Source organism: Conger conger, chromosome 13 (assembly GCF_963514075.1).
Source record: "Conger conger chromosome 13, fConCon1.1, whole genome shotgun sequence".
In the NCBI taxonomy this organism is placed as follows: Eukaryota; Metazoa; Chordata; class Actinopteri; order Anguilliformes; family Congridae; genus Conger; species Conger conger.
This window is the reverse complement of record NC_083772.1, coordinates 23,323,517-23,339,541: the sequence shown is the minus strand read 5'-3', so window position 1 is coordinate 23,339,541 and position 16,025 is coordinate 23,323,517. Positions and strand designations below refer to the sequence as shown.

At 44.7% G+C, this 16,025-nt stretch overlaps 1 protein-coding gene across 5 annotated transcripts; it reads right to left on the bottom strand.

The window, feature by feature from the left end:
* Positions 1–331: 331 nt before the first annotated feature.
* On the bottom strand, positions 332–15,807 carry gdpd1 (glycerophosphodiester phosphodiesterase domain containing 1). Of its 5 annotated transcripts, none has more exons than XM_061218337.1 (11): positions 15,714–15,807; positions 15,119–15,259; positions 12,791–12,833; positions 11,875–12,010; positions 11,417–11,462; positions 11,003–11,124; positions 10,294–10,383; positions 5,262–5,395; positions 4,375–4,434; positions 3,404–3,455; positions 332–3,160 (listed from the first exon to the last, which is right to left on the bottom strand). In XM_061218337.1, exons 2-11 carry the CDS (start codon positions 15,252–15,254, stop codon positions 3,038–3,040), a joined length of 942 nt encoding a protein of 313 aa, XP_061074321.1. In that variant the 5' UTR covers positions 15,255–15,259; positions 15,714–15,807; the 3' UTR covers positions 332–3,037. The 5 variants fall into 5 exon arrangements, with proteins under 5 accessions (XP_061074321.1, XP_061074320.1, XP_061074324.1 ...); XM_061218336.1 differs by having other exon boundaries at positions 15,622–15,801; XM_061218340.1 differs by lacking the exon at positions 15,714–15,807 and adding an exon at positions 13,695–13,794 and having other exon boundaries at positions 15,119–15,249.
* Positions 15,808–16,025: the final 218 nt, after the last annotated feature.

The window sequence follows — 16,025 nt, the reverse complement described above, 5'->3', positions numbered from 1 at the left end:
CTGGTTGGGCCAACAACTTCGAAAGCCAAATGTTTTGACTGGCGTGTGTTCGCATTTCGCCGAAACGGCAAACAGCACCATCTAGTGTCGAAAAACCATTATTATTTTGTCGATCTAACTCACTCAACCAGGACATCAACAAGTGTACCAAAGCAGATTGTACAAGTATGATATGATTTGCACGATTTAAAAAAAATGACATGTGTGGTTGTATAGTACTGAGGCGTACAGCCTGGTGCAGGCACAGACACCCGACAAGATTAGTTTCTTTGATCAGGTGAGATGAGACACAAATAAAGTGTGCATTCAATAAAACGGGCAGAAGCAGCAGTAGTACGTAATCTAGACATTTATTGGTCGTCTTATTTCAGCATTGCTTCATTACAATTTATACATTTTCAAAGCTCACCGCATTTAAAAATATGTAGGACTTTAACATACACCATTTATAACCATTTATCATCTCTTGCTCACTATACACTATGTAACTCAGGACAATGACGTCAAATGATTACATTCGTATCTGAGAGTCTTAAAAAAAAAATCACCTCACAATACTGTTTCTTCCAGGCAGCTAAAAGTTAGAAGTAGAGAACTGGATGGGTAGGAAAGTGTGGTCTGCTAAAAGGCATCCATTTATCAGTCCCTGTGAGCTGGAAAGAGAGGGACATTTTTCCTAGGATGACGAGACGGAACCTAACAGGAGTAGAGAGCAAAGCGCAGGCCCAACCCTTGTTTCTTTATTGAGAGATTAAATTAAGAAACTCAGGCTTCACAACGTGCAAAATGAAGTTGTAAAATCAATAAACACATTTTCAATATAAACCAAAAACCCATAATAAAAAGTGTACCATGTACAAATAAAAGCATTAAATACTATTATTTAAATCAATATTGCACATTTGCAGGATTTAAAGTCCAGCCAGAGACAACGGCGGAACCAAAAACATCAAAATGGTAAATGGTTGGCATTTATATAGCGCCTTTATCCAAAGCGCTGCTTCTATCCAAATTGATGCTTCTCATTCACCAATTCATACACACACTCACACACCGACGGCGGTTGGCTGCCATGCAAGGCACCGACCAGCTCGTCAGGAGCATTTGGGGGTTAGGTGTCTTGCTCAGGGACACTTCGACACAGCCCGGGTGGGGGATCGAACCGGCAACCCTCCGACTGCCAGACGACTGCTCTTACTGCCTGAGCCATGTCGCCCCTGGATGACTAATAGCCTACACAAAGACAATTCCAATCAAATAGGATAATAGTCATTCAGCTTTTCAGACTCTGAATTCATAAAACATAACTTTTAAAATAATCACTCTTACCCCATTTGCAGCACAAAGACACAAATTACAGCAGCGATCGCGGTGTAAACAATTACAATGCAGAAAAACGACAATGACATAGTGCCACATGACTGCTTCTTTGCACAGAATACGCCTCGCTTATCAAGTTAGGATAAAGAATACGTTATTAGTCTGCTTGATCAAGTCCGTGCGATCATATTTCCTCCTCCCACTTTCCTTTAACGCTGGCTACCATTGGCTGAAAACTACGCAGCAATAATACGCCAGCCCGCAATAAAACCTACATTATTTTATTTTTATTTTATTCTCACTTCCTAAACGACAGTCTACACTCAAAAAATAAATGTTAAAATAACTATAGACAGTGGTTGCACACAGTATCAGCAAAGGGACTTCAACCGATGACGTACTCATACAAAATATGTAATTAGTTGATATCACATATACATGTACTTAATATTGCATGTAGCCACTGCCCATATATATTTTGAACAAATTCATTAATTTAATAAACTTACAATCGGTGAACCCCCTGCCATTTCATTACCGCCATTTCAGCAAACGCTCTTCATGCAACTTTTGCATTTTTACACGGTATTCGTATCCCCCCCCATACAGCCGGTCTGGATACATACTGAAGCTATTAAATTACCCTGCAAGTACCTTACAACAGCACTGTCCTAACCTAGGAGGCGAGTTCTCGAGCAATCACACACTACTGTGCTTCAAAAGCATCCATATCCCTCCACCGGAGCCATTACAGTGAAATCCTCTTCACTGCAAACAGAATTAATCTCCCCTCGACACGATTACGGCATCTGATTTCTGTAAAATGCCCCCTGGGACGAATGAAAGTGTTACTATGGAGAACAACGACGCATAATTACATATGTTATAACACTCCAAGGAGTGTTAACTACTTGCTTTGGGATATCATCGTTTTCATAAAGGCAGAAAATGGTATCGGACACCTCGAATATTGCAATTCAAAATCTGAAAACACACAGTAAGTCGGAGGGCTTGTTGAAATGAGACAAAACAAGGGCATTAACATGCATTATAAAGAAAAATGCACTGTTCTCAGTCTGTCGGGCAGTGAAAAGCATTTTCACAAACTGCTGAGTCAGATCTTCTCCATCTGCGCATTTCAACACAGGTAGACTTGGTAAAAACCAGTGGCTAAAACACTGTAAACTACGCAACTGTACAGTACAGTCTTTAGACTGGAGGGCTGAAGAGTTTCTCTCTGTAATAAGCAGAGGTGTAAAATCCATGTTCAGAAAGTAAAAATACTTTGTTCCAATCACCTGGATTTGCTAATTACCACAACTCTTCAGCCAGGAGGTAGGGCTAATTAGTGTGAAATGAGTTCATGGGTGGAGGAAACACAAAGCAGGACTTTTACCTTCGGACCCCTAGACTTAGACCAAATAAGGGCAAAATGTGATAGAGGTTGAGCTCTACCTGCTCAATGCTGGCAGGTAAATGTGCACTTATGAACAGGTGTGCCACAATGGGCAGTGCACTGCAGGATTCTGGGTAATCCTCTGGATGGGAGGTGTTGGCAATGATCCCAAAATCCCAAATTGATTATTTTATGGGGGTTTAGGTAGAGGTTTGGATGTTTATGGGCGGTGGTTTAGGTAAAAGTGATTTGAATGTTTATGGGTGGGTTCGTTTTAAGTGATTTGGAGTTTCTGGGGGGGTTTAGGTAGATGTTGACAGGTTAGGTGTTTTTTTTCTCCATGAACTCCTTCAGTTTGGTGGGGTAGTCGGTCATCACCCCAGTGGCTCCCAGAGCAAACGCACGGTGGAAATCCTCCTCATCATTCAGCACCCACACATAAACCTGCAATATATATACAATATATACACCCACACATAAACCTGCAATATATATACAATATATACACCCAGTCATAAACCTGCCATATATACACAATATATACACCCACACATAAACCTGCAATATAATAAATATATACACCCACCGATAATCCTGCAATATATACACACACAATATATACACCCACACTTTAAAAAGAAAAGCATCATCTGTGGGAATTGAGTATTTGACGATCATGACTCTTACCTGAATCCCTCTGGCAGTGAGGTGGTTAAATAGGGCTTTCCTCATCAGCAGCCTGCAGACAGACACAGTCACATCATGCCCTGTTATCACCCCCAATTAGTTTCAATCTCAAAAACCAGGACAAAGCTGAGATGTGACATCTTTATCTTTTTTGTATTCTTAGCACTTGAAATTGTACTTCCCTCAAGGATCTCTCAGCGCACTTATCCGTGGTTATGGTTTGCACTTCACTGTATGTTGCTCTGGATAAGAACGTCTGGCAAATGCCAATAATGTTATGTAATGTAATGTAGTTTAATAAGTGCAATAATCTTATTATGTTCCCGATACTGCATTAACTATTCATTCATTTTGTAAAAAGAAATGTGATAAATACACTACTGACTATTGCACATACACTACAGGACAAAATTTGCTGATGAACGGAAGCAAGAAGTAGGCAAATAATTTAAAATCCAGTAAAGATCACATCACAGTGGAATGCAAGCAGCAACTTTGACTTCCGCTCAGCATTGGCGTTCATCCACAAGAGTTGCGAAACCGTACTTTGCAAAGGTCACTATGTGGATTTTTTCAGATTTGGCAAGTTTACAAGTTTTGTCTATTGTTGGATATTTGATTGCACTTTACATAATAGTTACTGTTTGGACAAATGCCAATGAGGTTATTGGTTTACTATGACTCGAACCAAGCTGAACTGAAATGTATATTTATTTAGTAAAATTGGCGTATTTCACCGTCGAGTTCAGAAAATTTCAGCCTTCCAAATGACCTTAATTTCCCTGTTTGGTTCTCTGAGGTTCTACTGTCAGATCTGCACAGTTGTTGGGCCATTAATCCCACATTTGTCCCATACCTAGTCTAATCAAGTGTAAGTTGCTTTGGATAAAAGTTTCAGCTAAATAATGGTAATGTAATGTAATCCTGGTTGTTCCCTTATATGACCAGCAGAGGGCGGTAAAGGCACTCACATATCAGCCAGCCAAGCAATGAAACGCTGGCGCTTCGTCAGCCTCCTGGGGTCAGTCAGCCTGTGGGGCAGCATCAAACAGTTACTACAATTACAGAGACACACCTGAGCCCTGTTAGGTTACAATTATAGAGACACACCTGAGCCCTGTTAGGCTACAATTACAGAGACACACCTGAACTCTGTTAGGTTACAATTACAGAGACAGATCTGAACTCTGTTAGGTTACAATTACAGAGACACACCTGAGCCCTGTTAGGCTACAATTACAGTGACACACCTGAACTCTGTTAGGCTACAATTACAGAGACAGACCTGAGCCCTGTTAGGCTACAATTACAGAGACACACCTGAACTCTGTTAGGTTACAATTACAGACACACACCTGAGCCCTGTTAGGCTACAATTACAGAGACACATCAGAGCTCTGTTAGGCTAAAATTACAGACACACCTGAACTCTGTTTGGTTACAATTACAGAGAGGTACTGGGAATCACAAAGCATTTTCAGTGAGCACCATAATTCATTGGACAGTGACACATCTATAGGCAGCTGTATGAATTTGTGTCGTCTGTGAACATCTGTGAAGCCAGTTCAACAAATACTTGTAGTATGTTAAAATGGGGGAACCATGTACAAAAGGTTATATAATTTCTAGAAGGTTCATCCATCATTGGTTAAAAATACCCCTAAGGGTCGCTGGTTTCAATCAAAGGAGACACTACTGCTCTTACCTTCAACAACAAAAAACTGAAACTCTACTGCTAAAATACATATAAAAATATAAAATAAAACCAATAAAACAATAACAAAAGATTACATGAGTGACCATTGATAATAGTAAAATAGTGAAACAGAGAGTCATGTGAACCTGCAGGGTCACTCACTTGATGAAGATGGAGGGCATGGGGATCTCCAGGAACTGCTCCCGGAGCGGCACGAAGGGCAGCAGGCCTGTGTAGAACAACCCTACCAGCAGCAGAACCCGCTGCAGGCTGAACAGGATGGGGATCTGTGGGTTCTAATCCACACACATTACATTACATTACATTATTGGCATTTGGCAGACGCTCTTATCCAGAGCGACGTACAGTTGATTAGACTAAGCAGGGGACAATCCTCCCCTGGAGCAATGCAGGGTTAAGGGCCTTGCTCAAGGGCCCAAAGGCTGTGCGGATCTTATTGTGGCTACACCAGGATTAGAACCACCGACCTTGCGTGTCCCAGTCAGTTACCTTAACCACAACGCTACCGGCCGCACACAAGGACATGGCATGGGTTCTTCTGTGAGGTCACACGGTGGTGTGGGTTCTACTGCAACATTAATTATGCAAGCTGGTCTAGAGTCCAAAATCACACCTTAATCGCTATATAGTGTACTATACTCACTTTCCACCATTTTGAGTGAATTGCAACTGAAAAATTTGTGCACTATGTAATGCCCTCAAAAAGTCCCACAATGCAATGGAAAATGTAGTGTACAAAGTGTACAAAGCTTGTACACTGATGCAAATCTAATGTGTTTTTCACCAGCTGCCGGCAGTTTCGCTCGCTTCTGTTATTCTGATTAGGTGATCAGAATCAGTTAGATACTTTGGACGCTGCAATTGTTAGGATAATTATTAGATCGCTAGTTTGCATTGATAATTAGCAGTTTATATAGGCGTGCTCAGAGCGACGCTCACTCCCATTTGGAATGGTATGGTGGGTCAGTACCCCATTAGTCTGCTCTCTCCCCTACAGAACGCGGTTCCAGCGACGTGGCCCCCACCAACCTCACTGACCCCCTGTGACAACTTCACAGTTGCAGGGGGGCTATGGAACTGCCAATCTGCCACACAGAAGGCTGACTTCATTACTGGTTATGCCTTCCTACTGTCCCTACAGTTCCTTGCCCTCACCGAGACCTGGATTACACCAGAGAACACCGCCACCCCCGCTGACCTCTCATCCTCCTTCTCCTTCTCACACACCCCCCAGCCCTCTGGCCATGGAGGTGGCACTGGCTTGCTGATTGCCCCTTCCTGGAAACCTTCTCGACCTGATCTTTCTGAGGAACTGCTCCTCTTCTAACCCCACTGTTAGGGAGGACAACCGAAAAATGTATTTCCGGAAATCAACATGAATATTATGATTATTATTTTAGCTCATGTGCACACACAGCGGTCTACATTCTAAAGCTCCACTTTGCCCTCCCTACCACTGTTACCCCTTTACACATGTCAGATCACCACTTCATTTCCTTCTCCATCCCCCTAGCTCCTCTGCCTCCCTCCCCTTCTCTCACCCCCACTGTTTCTGTCCAATGTAACCTCCGCTCTCTATCACCCTCCTCCCTTGCCCCCAGAGTCACTGCTTCTCTCCCTCCTCTGGAATCCTTCTCCAAACTACCCACTGACTCTGCATCTTCCGCCCTGCTTTCCTCTCTCTCCTCAGCCCTTGACTCTCTCTGTCCTCTTGTCTCCCGGCCTGCTCGATCCTCCCCTCCCAGCTCATGGGTTTCTGACCTTCTACGTTCCTCCAGGCCCAGCCTACCTGCAGCTGAGAGGAAGTGAAGACCCATCGGACCTGTCTTCCTACCAGTCTCTCCTGGCGGAATTCTCCTCCACTATCACCACTGCCAAAAGAAATTACTTCCAAACAAAAATCCAGAATTCCACTTCTAACCTCCGTCAACTGTTCTCCATTTTCTCCTCTCTCCTCAGCACACCACCCCCACCATCTCAGTCCTCCCTCACTGCTGATGACTTTGCAGTATTCTTTGACGAGAAGGTTGCAGATATCCGCAGCACCTTCGCCACCACCACCTCTGTGCCTGCCTCCCTTTCTGTGCCTGCCCCCTGTTTCTCCTCTTTCTGTCCCCTTACAGATGCTGATGTGTCTCACCTCCTGCTCTCCCACCGCCCTACTACTTGTGCCCTGGACCCCATCCCCTCAAACCTCCTTCAGGCAATTACGCCTGACATCCTTCCGTTTGTCACCTCCCTTGTTAACTCCTCTCTGTCCTCTGGCTGCTTTCCCTCATCATTCAAGAGGGCCTACATCACCCCGCTCCTAAAGAAACCCACTCTAGACCCCTCCTGCATTCAAAACTACCGTCCGGTATCTCTCCTTCCTTTTCTATCCAAATCCATTTAACAAGCTGCCTCCAACCAACTCTCTTCCTTCCTCTCACAGAATTACCTGCTGGACCCCCACCAGCCCGGCTTCAGACCTGGCCACTCGATGGAGACCGCACTCCTCTCCGTCAATGAGTCCCTTCAGGCTGCACGAGCAACCTCCCTCTCCTCTGTCCTGATCCTTCTTGACCTCTCTGCAGCGTTTCACACGGTCAACCATTCCATCCTCTTAGCCGCCCTGGCATCTACAGGGATCTGTGGCACAGCCTTAGACTGGATTAAATCTTATCTCTCTGGCCGGTCCTCCCAGGTGTCCTGGGCTGGAAGAGTGTCAACCCCTCGCCCCCCTAGTTACAGGAGTCCCCCAGGGCTCAATCCTCGGACCCCTCCTCTTCTCCATTTACACGAGATCCCTTTGCCCCGTTATCCCTGCTCATGGCATCTCATATCATTGTTATGCCGATGACACCCCAACTCTTTCTCTCCTTCCCCCCATCAGACACACAGGTCTCTACCCGTATCTCCGCCTGCCTGAGAGACATCCAGAGCTGGATGGGCAACCACCATCTAAAGCTCAACCCAGGTAAGAAGGAGGTAATCTTCATCCCTGCTCTAACCTCTCCCTTCTCCGATTTTTCCATCTCACTAGGGGATACCACAGTAACCTCATCCCCTAGTGCAAGAAACCATGGAGTGGTGATGGACAACATCTTCTCCGAGAACATCGCTACGGTGACCCGGGCGTGCAGGTTCTTCCTGTACAACATCCGGAGAATCCGACCCTTTCTCACCACCTACTCCACTCAGCTCCTTGTTCAAGCAATGGTCCTGTCCCGCCTGGACTATTGCAATTCTCTGCTGGCTGGCCTTCCCGCATCTGCCATCAGACCCCTACAACTGATCCAGAATGCTGCAGTCTGTCTGGTATTCAATGTTCCCAGACATTCACATGTCACCCCCCTGCTCAGCAACCTCCACTGGCTGCCTGTTATGGCTCGCTTTGGTGCTTGCATACCAGGCAGTTAAGGGATCAGCCCCTGTATATATTCAATCCCTTATCAAGACCTATACACCAACAAGGCCCCTCCGTTCTGCCACTTCATGCCGTCTGGCGCCTCCCCCTCGCCACACCTGCACTTCACGCTCACGACTGCTGTCTGTCCTGGTCCCACGGTGGTGGAATGACCTCCTGATGGATGTCAGAACAGCAGAGTCTCTTCAAGCGCAGACTGAAGACTCATCTCTTCAGGCTACACCTTTCCCTCCCTAACTCACCACCATGATTAGCCTTAGACTGTAATGGCACTTATGTATAGATTGTATAGCTATTGTTACTTGTATAGATATTGTTGTTTTTTTATTGGCTGTTGTATTGTTGTACTCAGGGTATTCTAGCTGCCAACTGTGGCATGCTAGTTTGGAAGTCGATTGTACTCTTCAAGGGTTCTGATTATCTGTATGTTTACACTAGGACTCGGAACTGTACTGTCCTCTCAGGTCCTCTTCGCACCTATACTTGTGTTTGATTTGCACTTCATTGTACGTCACTCTGGATAAGAGCGTCTGCTAAATGCCATGTAATGTAATGTAATATTTATGCAAAAAAAACCCACAATGCAATGATTCACCTCTCCCACTGCAAACCCCAATTGATAATGGCAGTTCAATCACTTTTCCTTGGTTGTTTATTTAGATAAATCTGAGGACAGACGCGCGTAAATTAGGATATTTACATCACGCCATACTTGTCAATGGTGATGCAAAATGATAATTCACAAGTGCCAGAAATCACAACCTACCACTCCCTAAAGAGCCAGAAATCACAGCTTACCATTCCCTAAATAGTGTCCTATTGAGCGTTTCCAATGGAGGGCATAGCGAACGAGTGAAGGAGGGAGAGGTTTCAGACACAGCCGAGATTCTACATCACCGGCAGATTTGGGGATGGTCCACAGGATGGGCTGACTGCTACAGTTATATCACAGGGAAGCCTGTAGCCTAGTGGCTAAGGTACATGACTGGGACCCAGACGGTTGGTGGTCCAATCCCCGATGTAGCCACCATAAGATCCACTCATCTGTTGGGCCCTTGAGCACGTCCCTTAACCCCACATTGCTCCAGGGGGTATTGTCCCCTTCTTAGTCTAATCAACTGTAAGTCGCTTTGGATAAATTAATAAATTAATCATTATTAGGGAATTCTGTGTTCGAAAATTAGGCAAATCAACATTTAGCTTGACCGATCAAATCAACAAAAAGCTAAAAGTAAATATGGAGATACAAATTCACCATTCATCATACCAATTGCTTTTTGAAACTCCACAACGTTGTCCTGTGACCAACTGGAAGGTATATGGCATCCAAACAAAGTAAAAATAGTTCTCAGAATAGTGTGTCATTATTATTACACTTGTGTTTGCTAGGATGGTTTTATTGCTGCTTTTGTTTGGCTATGTAAGCTGTTTCTTCCGACGTAAGCATACACCATTCCTTCCCGTTGTGTTGTATAATAGATAGAATAGGGTTTTATAGATGTAATCCATTGTCAGATTCATCAACATGGCCCAAGTCCTTATCTTTGTTGTATTCTTAGCACTAGAAAACTGTTCTTCCCTCTTTCAGCGCACCTGTTATGGGTTTGCACTTTGTTCTGGATAAGAGCGTCTGCCAAATGCCTATAATATAAATGTAATAAATCAGTCATCAAGTCATCCCTGGACTACAGGAAACAGGAGTGACTGTATGAAATATGGATCTTTGTCATGGATTATTCTGTCACCATGCAGTGTTGCAAGCCTCACCTCCTTGTAGCACTTCTGCACAATCTTGTTGCTCGTGTTTCCCCAAACGGTCAGATGCTCGCGGTTGTACTTCACCACGAGTTCTGAGACCTGAGGACACGCACCCACACGCGCGCACACACACACACACACACACACACACACACACACACACACACACACACACACACACGCACACAAGCACACACACACATGCACAAAGACACGCACACAGGCACGCACATACATATTTAAAGACACACACACACACACACACACACAAAAGTGTGTGTCCTTTAAGTTTCACTCTTCATTATCCGTTCCACACGTAGACCAGCATGCATCGGCCACAACACTGATTGCTACTTCCACGGTCTCTACACACTCAGGAATATCTGCACTAAATACGACATCACTATAAGCGCAGTGGGAAGTAAAAACCACTTTACACTTCACACCCTCCAAACTTATAACCTTGAGATTTGGTTTGCTGTGTAAGCTCTGGCTTAACAAAATAAACTAGCTGAACAGAGGACATTTGGAAAGTAAAATGCTTCATGATTTGCACGCATGCACACACACACACACACACACACACACACCTTTACACCTCGCTGGCCAGTGGAGGATGGGCTCCCCCTCTATAGTCGGGGTCCTCCAGAGATTTCTTCCCACTAGGGGAGTTTTTACCTCAGCTTTTAGCCCTTCTGTTACTCTCTGTAAAACCCACCTTTCTGATGAGCGTGTCGTCGTTGGCCTTGATGTCGATGTTGACGGGGGTGTGCGGGAAGGCCTCGAAGACGTCCCTCAGCAGGGGAATGTGCTTATCCTCCCCTCCCTCACAGAAACACTCTGTGTGCACACACACACACACACCATTAGTGTGTGAATACGTTCACACACGCACACACACTGCTGGTGGGTGAATACGCTCACACACGCACACACACTCACACACAATTAGTGGGTGAATACGCTCACACACACACACACACACACACACACACACACAGATCATTAGTGTGTGAATATGCACAGATTGTAGGCCATTCTAATATTTGTGCTGTGCAAGTTCAATAAAAGTCCCTCAAAAACAAATGCGCAGAACCTTTACATTAGTCTACAGCAACACAGTAACACTCACCTTTCTGGAAGGAGACATCAAGCTTGCACAGGTAAGGGGGCAGCTCCTACACACACACACAAACACCATACCCACACACAAACACACACACACACACACACACACATCATAACCACACACAAGCAAGGTACACACATACCATACACACACACACATACCATACCCACACCCACGCACAAACACACAGACAGGAGAGTGAGGTTTCATTACTCCATAATGAGCGCAGCAACAATGGCATGGCAATCAGTCTTGTTTTAGCCAATCAGAAATGTACATGCGCTCACCAGAGCCAATCCCAATGATGTGCTTAAGTACTGTAAGTGCCTGACAGACTATGACAGGACAGCAATTAACCCAGAGAATCCAGACCAGGGATCAAATGCATCCTGGGTAATTAACTGAACAATCAGTGTAATAGAGGGTGGAACATATTCATGTTACGAGGGTGTGACTCTCACAGTGTACGCCAGGTCACAGACGTTAGCACAAACGCCCGTTGAGCGCATCAGGTTGTGGTCATGTGACACCACAACCTCCTCATCCTTGGTCAGGTGACAATCCAGCTCCAGCATGTCTGTGCCCAGCTGGACCGCACTGGGGAGGGAGAAAGAGTGAGACATTAACACTGAACATGAGAGAGAGAGAGAGAAAGAGAGAGAGACAGAGAAAATTAAAACGGAAACAGAGAAAGAGCTGTACCCCGAGTTTGGAATTCAGTTAGTTATGTGTTTGCATAACTATCAGACAGCTGCCGAACATGTTTGGAACAGGTTGGAACGGGTTTTCTCTGGTGAAACTTCAAAACAGGAAGTCAGAAAGTTAATTTAAGTGTTGTGCAAATGTTGCCTTACTGTCACATGTAACCAAACCGTAATCACGCCTGTAAACCGTAATCACGCCTGTAATCTCTGCAATTCCCCCTGTGGTGACCAGCTAATCTCAGATACCAACAGATACTCAAATACTGCAGCCCTCCAGGACTGGAGTTAAACCTGCAGACACTGCGGCCCTCCAGGACTGGAGTTAAACCTGCAGACGCTGCGGCCCTCCAGGACTGGAGTTAAACCTGCAGACACTGCGGCCCTCCAGGACTGGAGTTAAACCTGCAGACACTGCGGCCCTCCAGGACTGGAGTTAAACCTACAGACACTGCGGCCCTCCAGGACTGGAGTTAAACCTCCAGACACTGCGGCCCTCCAGGACTGGAGTTAAACCTGCAGACACTGCGGCCCTCCAGGACTGGAGTTAAACCTACAGACACTGCGGCCCTCCAGGACTGGAGTTAAACCTGTAGAAACTGCACCCCTCCAGGACTTGAGTTGGATAGCTCTTGCTCAATGGTGTTTGAGGACACGGGGTCGTGGTTCTACTCACTGTCTGAAAGCTGCCATGGTGTTCTCCAGGTTTTCACCTGCACCTGCACAATTTTAAAAAATCTAGTTGAGTCCAAGGTCACTGCAAATTAACTGAACACACTGAATTCCCCCTTCGCCCAATCAAAGAACAATGCACTTTTACCCATATAAATATTGTCTTGGGATAATTATTAACAAATGCTTTGTTTGCTGTCCCCTCACCCAGAGTTACATCTGGCTATGCTTTATTGCACGTTCAGAACAGCTTGCTGTGTACGTTTAATTGCCTCCATTGTAATAACTATCTAGCCTAGCTCAGTAAATCAAGCGAAAAAATACCTGATTGCATGATTTACACCACTGCAGAGGACACAGTCACTCACTGTACAGATGATGCCACACCATAAGACTGGGTTTGACAAGTGCACCCACATTAGGAGCAGTTGCTCCTGAACATGTTTTTAGGAGTATCTACTAACTGGGATGCTTTAGTGTGCACCTAAATATTTCAAATTGGGAGCATGCGTGCTCCTTGGAAAAAAATGTTACTGTAGATCTCGGTTACATTAAATATGGAAGCTGACTCATCTGCATGAAATAGAGTAATTACAGTGAGCATAACCCCATGCTTGCAGGGTGACAAACTTGCTCAACTTCTTATTTTGCAAGGGTAAGCCTGCTTGTCGAGAACACAAGCCTTGAAATTTAACCAAATAATTAAGGCCTCAGAGAGGCAGAGGGAGAGGGAGAGGGGGAGAGAGAGAGAGAGAGAGAGGGGGGGATAGGGCGAGGGGGAGAAATGGAGAGTGAGAGACATACTTGACATAACTGCAGTTTTGCGAACTGCTTGATAAACAGCGTCAGTCTACCAGACATTCAGCACAGCATATACACAGATGTTAAGAAAAATAAGATAACATTACAGTCTCTCTGTCCAATCTGAACAGGAATTACAGTCCCTCTGTCCAATCAGAGCAGGCATTACAGTCCCTCTGTCCAATCAGAGCAGGCATTACAGTCCCTCTGTCAAATCAAAACAGGCATTACAGTTCCTCTGTCCAATCAGAACAGGCATTACAGTCCCTCTGTCCAATTAGAGCAGGCATTAGTCCCTCTATCCAATCAGAGCAGGAATTACAGTCTCTGTCTAATCACATGTCATAGCTGAGCAACCAATTTGGCCTCATTGTGTTCAAAATGAAAAGGGAAAATTGATCTTCTGGCACAGCCAATTGGAAAGCCATTATGATCCACAAAGCAGGATGCGGGTCAGTGCCACAATAACAAAAGAAATTGGATACAACCGGACACCAGAACACCAAGAAAGGCATGCAAAGCAGATACTACTTGCAGGCCTTATCAGCTTAGTCAAAAGGCCCTTTTGCCCTGAGAAAGAGGAACCCAGCTCAATGCATATTGACACCAAGTATTCATCCTTAGAACACTCTTGTAGGAGCAATAGATGGGCTGCTATTGTATATATAGCTAGGCCAAAACAGGGGTCTTTGTTTACATTGGTAACCAATAGCCAAAAATTGCAGTTGTTTTAAAAGATGAGTTTTAATGATCATATGGCTTTAACTTGTGACTGCGTCTGTCAGTGAAGATAAGAAAAGTCCCTGGAGACTGTTGTTGGAGACCAATGAAAAAGTTTGTTGGATCAATGTGGAAGGGTGATGGGGTCAGTCTTTGAGTGAGTTAAAGGTCAGATTAATCTCAAAATGAGAGGTGCAACATGTTGAAAGTAACCCTCCAAGACTATCAGGCTGGTTACAGTGCCGTTGTACTGACCTGATGTTTCAACACCACCAGTATGACATAAGACCAGCATACGTTTGTACATAGGCTACAGAACTAACTCAAATCATCCCAGACTGAAACTCTTCGCTAGCCACTTACATCGTAGCTCAGACGTTACCTCATTTGACCCTCTCTGCGGATGCTAGCTAGCTACCAAACAGAACGCAGAGGCATTAGTTATACGCGATTAGCAAAGTTAGCTCTCGACTAATTACGTTTCAAAGATCAATGGGGCTGTTCTTCATATCGTGTCAAGCATATCAATATGTCATACAGCTGGTCAGATTGTGGCTAATGCAGGTACAAGCTACAGCACTGGATACTGCAACTATCCATATTCTGCAAACATATTTCAGTAAAATATTAGCTGTTCCACTGTAAACTACATAGCATTAGCATTATAAACGAGAGCCTAGAATTTGACCCCCTTGTCAGCCAATCAGTTAACTGCCACGCTAGTGTTCATTCTTATGTACATTGCAAATGGATAGTACTGTGATTGTGAATGGTATGTAGCTAAGCTAGCTAACGATAGCCGGCCACTCACCCCCGCGGTGCGATATGTGTCTGCTCCTGAAAGTCTCCCGTTTCTTCCGATGCAAAAGTGACGGACATTTAAACAGCAGGACTGATGTGAGAACATATCCCGTCACGGGTAGCAGCACGTACATCGCGGCACACATATGTCCTGTCCGAAAAAGATAGAGAATAACAGAATGACGACACCGTGCTTTTAGAAAATGTGAGCGCGAAAAATGCAGCCGTCAGCTTCCGTGATACTAGTATAGCTAGACTAGCTAGGAGGCTACCTTGGCTCAACACAGTAAATGTCAACGAAGGCTAACTCAACGTTAAGCTAATTGAATGCTCGCTGTGTTGTTTAATCGTAGCTATGCAACAACTTCTCTTCTAATGAAAACAATAGCTGCAGGTGTATTAAGCACACCAATTAGCACAAAGGTAGCTAGCTACCTAGCTAGTTACTTGGTCTGGATGAGTTGTATTAGCTAGCTAACGTTGGCTAACATGCCGGTAACAAAGTAAACTAGCCTCTCGAGCAAGCTCTTTTTTTGACATTTCGTCAAAAAAAGTCGTCACTGCCTCCGTTTTTCATCTTGCTGTGTTGCCCTTTTTACACCTACCGCCGACAAAGTTCGGGTTAACCAGCTAACACGGACTGACACACACTAATACACTCCGCAATCGGCACAATATCGTTGCCTTCAGCATTCCAACACAACTGGCATCCTCCTTAGGCTAAGCATACATACATAATACATACATACTTAAGACAGATACAGGCGAGTGCGCATGCTCTGTGATATGACAATCAAATTTTAATGACATGTCATTTCAAAATGGAACAGGCCGACCAGGTCCTCTTTGAATACCATTATTTTGTTACAAATAATTCCAATATATTTTGTAACTTGGTGCATAACTTGTGCTGTGCA

What these genes read in the sequence shown, in the direction of transcription:
- gdpd1 (XM_061218337.1), bottom strand. Translation starts at nt 15,254, where the DNA reads ATGTGTGCCGCGATGTACGTGCTGCTACCCGTGACGGGATATGTTCTC. An exon ending in TCTGTGACCTGGCGTACACT is followed by an intron (nt 11,463 to 11,874) that starts GTGAGAGTCACA and finishes GTGTGTGTGTAG; the next exon opens with GAGCTGCCCCCTTACCTGTG. An exon ending in TGATGTCTCCTTCCAGAAAG is followed by an intron (nt 11,125 to 11,416) that starts GTGAGTGTTACT and finishes GTGTGCACACAG; the next exon opens with AGTGTTTCTGTGAGGGAGGG.